Here is a 2,989-nt window from a genome sequence, read left to right on the forward strand (position 1 = left end):
TTTGATCCACCACCGCCAAATCTGGCCGAGTTCCACAAGCTCTCCTCATCTGTCTTGTCTTCCAACTGCTTTTAAAAATCAGATGTGGTTCATTAAAGTAAGAGATTACTTGACTGCAAAATATTTCACCTGGAGGGGGGAAAGGAACCATCTTCAAACCTTAGATCCTTTCTAAATACAGAAATTCCATTACAGAAGAGTACGAAATAACCCTCCTGCATGCCCAGGGAGTTGGAAAGGTACTTTATGTAACACAGAGATCATTACCAGCTTCTTGGTTTCAGGAGGTAATTCACAGAGATACCAGCTTTCCTATCGATTTACCTGATCTTTAATTCTCACACTCACATCTCCAAAGGAAACATTGAGAATCAGAGCAAATACAGCATGTGAAGCCTCTATTCGCAGTTGCAAACAGGGTTAAAAATATCCATGTGGATGCTCTTAGGTGCCTGAAGCACAGGTTTGTGTCAAATCGAGTCAATGTAAATAACTAAATGTGAGATACTGAAGTGCAAAGGAAAGGCATACGCCTTCAAGGTACCTTTTCAAGCAAAATTGGCATAAGAAGGAAGTAAGCAGAGAAAGCTCCGTTGTTGGAGGAGTTTCTGCAGGCAGTGCCAGGCCTCTGTTTCCACAGGATCAAATTTAACAGCACTGGAAATGTGAGCCAACCCTGCTCCCAGTAAACCCAAGTGCCCCGTAGCAATCCTCGGAGACTAAGAAAACACTTACTCTGCGGTTTCCTCTCAGAGCAACCTGGGAGCCCTGGTGCCCTCTTCGATCTGCTGGTCTCTCCCTGCCATCTGTTATGCTGAGAAACGGGTCTCGGCCAAAAGGATCAGCAAAGCTTCTCATCATCTGCCGCATGTGTTCATGGTGTGCAGCGAAAGGGTCGCTGAAAAAAAGATTTGGGATAGAAAGTCATCGGGTTTTACTCCAAGCTACGTAAAACGGTTGTGTAATTTTGAAAACACAACTTTTTGACTCACCCCACGTGGTTCTTTATTCAAATTCTTTGTTTGGGCAATCTCCTGCCCCTCACAAACTCTCCCCTCATTCACTTTTCTGCCCATCTCCCTGGTTTGTTGGGTGTTTTAGTTATTTTGTTTTCTCAGCTGCCCTCTACTTTTCATCCTCCTTGACCCACATGCTCAGAAATGTTCACTGTCCTCTAAACTGAAGCCAGCTCCAGCTCCTTTACTTCAGTCACCTGCTGCTGCACCTCTGCCCTCCCTCTCCTCCCCCTCCACAAATCCTCCTTCCTGCCGCTTAGGAAGAAAGATTCTATTTCTAACTGAGGCCAAAGGAGGAGCAACACATGGTTTTGTCAGAGGCACAATGTCTGATCAGTGCTGTGGCCTGTGGTCCAAGGCTACAAATCATTACATCACACAAAAGCCACGCTTCCTTTTCTCCCTTCATCTCTAATCTGCCCCTTTGCTACTCCACTGGAAGCCACTTTATTAACAGCCACAGTCAGTCCCCAGGAATGTTTAGACTCCATAGCACTGTGTCCTGTTCTATCAACTTCCTGGCACTCCCGAGACACCTCATGCCTCTCCAGGACACTGCAGGCCTCCATGAAGAGGAGCTTCGGTTGCTCCTCCAACTTCTTCAACACCCAATCATCTCTTCCAAGCCTCCCAAACAGCTTTTCTATTCTCCCCACCCCTTATCTCCAGCCCCATGAAAACAGGTTTCCACACCACGAGGCCACTTTGATCTCTTTGCTTTGTCCTCTCTTCCTGTGCCAAAGCTGCATGTAATTAATTTTTAAGTGGAAAGGAAATAAGGTTACAAGCATTATGCTGGTTGCATCTCAAACAAGATTTAACACAACGATACCCCTTTAAGCTCTGCACACACCCAACTCGCTCCAGTGCAAATTGACCTCTACGGTTTAGCCACGGTTTTACCGCTGTTGTTAGGTGGTGAGAGCGGGACCCCGCTCCCGGGACCACCAGCTCCAGTCCTAAGGCGATAAGCAGCTCGGGTGCAGGATGAGGAACAGATGGAAAAAGCTGCTGCAGAACCAAACGGAGGGACGTGCACACGCACCACTGCACCATGTGCAAACTGCAGCAAACCTGGTTTGACAGCACGACCTCCAGACAGGTTTGGTTACCAGGACACACAGAGCTATGAGCTGGGTTCCCTCGGTGACAGACCTTCTCCCCAGCCCCAGTGAAGCAGGATGCTCATAAGCGATCTACAACACATCATAAGCAAAACACGATTCCATAGATCTAATGTAGATCAGAAAAGCTGCTTGAGTTTCACCTTGTAACATGCTGTAAAACATCCCACCTGACATCAAGTAACGCTTTACAGCTGGAGAAATTGCCCTCTTTGCCTTATTTTCAATCTCTCTGGCACCTCCTCTGCCATTCACCCCCTACTACACCTACCTGACACACTCACACCTGCATCTGCAACTGTGGGGTTTTGGGGACAGCTTTAAAAGAAAAAAGGTCAATGGAACAATCCAGAAATACAGCTTCCTACTGTGAGAGGGGAGAGGAACACACACTCTGCTGAGTGACAGATTTAGGACCAGAAGTGAGGTCACCCAGTTCCCTTGGGAGATTTTACAGGACAGCAGTAGGTGTAGAACAATCACACCTGACTTCAAGTCTTGTATTTTAGGAGAAAAAAAAGGGATTTTTGATGAGAAGGGCATGACTTCTGCACACCTCACACTGCTGTAGCATAAAAATAACAAGTGAAAAGGAAGGATGTTCTAGAAGGGTTTGCCCACAGAACTTGTGCCCTTCACACATACAGCACGGGAAATTATTTTTAAAATTAAGTTCTGAACAGAGACAAACCGCTGATACATCTGTTGTTCCACTGCTCTGCAGTAACAAAACCTTGTCTAACAAATCGTTAATCTGACCTTCCCCTGACATTCAGGTGGTCGCAGGGATCAAAAACGTGCAGCCCCTGAGACTGCTGCAGTCTCGAGCCAGAGTGTCCGCTGTGTGGA

The 2,989-nt window shown here is 46.7% G+C and overlaps 1 protein-coding gene across 1 annotated transcript in view; it reads right to left on the reverse strand.

The window, feature by feature from the left end:
* The window catches only part of MLF1 (myeloid leukemia factor 1), an 8,664-nt gene extending 7,764 nt beyond the window's left edge, over positions 1–900 (reverse strand). The window contains exon 1 of the mRNA XM_010133073.1: positions 736–900. Coding sequence (XP_010131375.1) covers positions 736–870 — 135 coding nt within the window. The 5' untranslated portion in view covers positions 871–900. The remainder of the gene's footprint in view (positions 1–735) is intronic.
* Positions 901–2,989: the final 2,089 nt, after the last annotated feature.

The sequence above is a fragment of the Buceros rhinoceros genome, unplaced genomic scaffold (assembly GCF_000710305.1).
Source record: "Buceros rhinoceros silvestris isolate BGI_N320 unplaced genomic scaffold, ASM71030v1 scaffold33893, whole genome shotgun sequence".
Classification (NCBI taxonomy): domain Eukaryota; kingdom Metazoa; phylum Chordata; class Aves; order Bucerotiformes; family Bucerotidae; genus Buceros; species Buceros rhinoceros.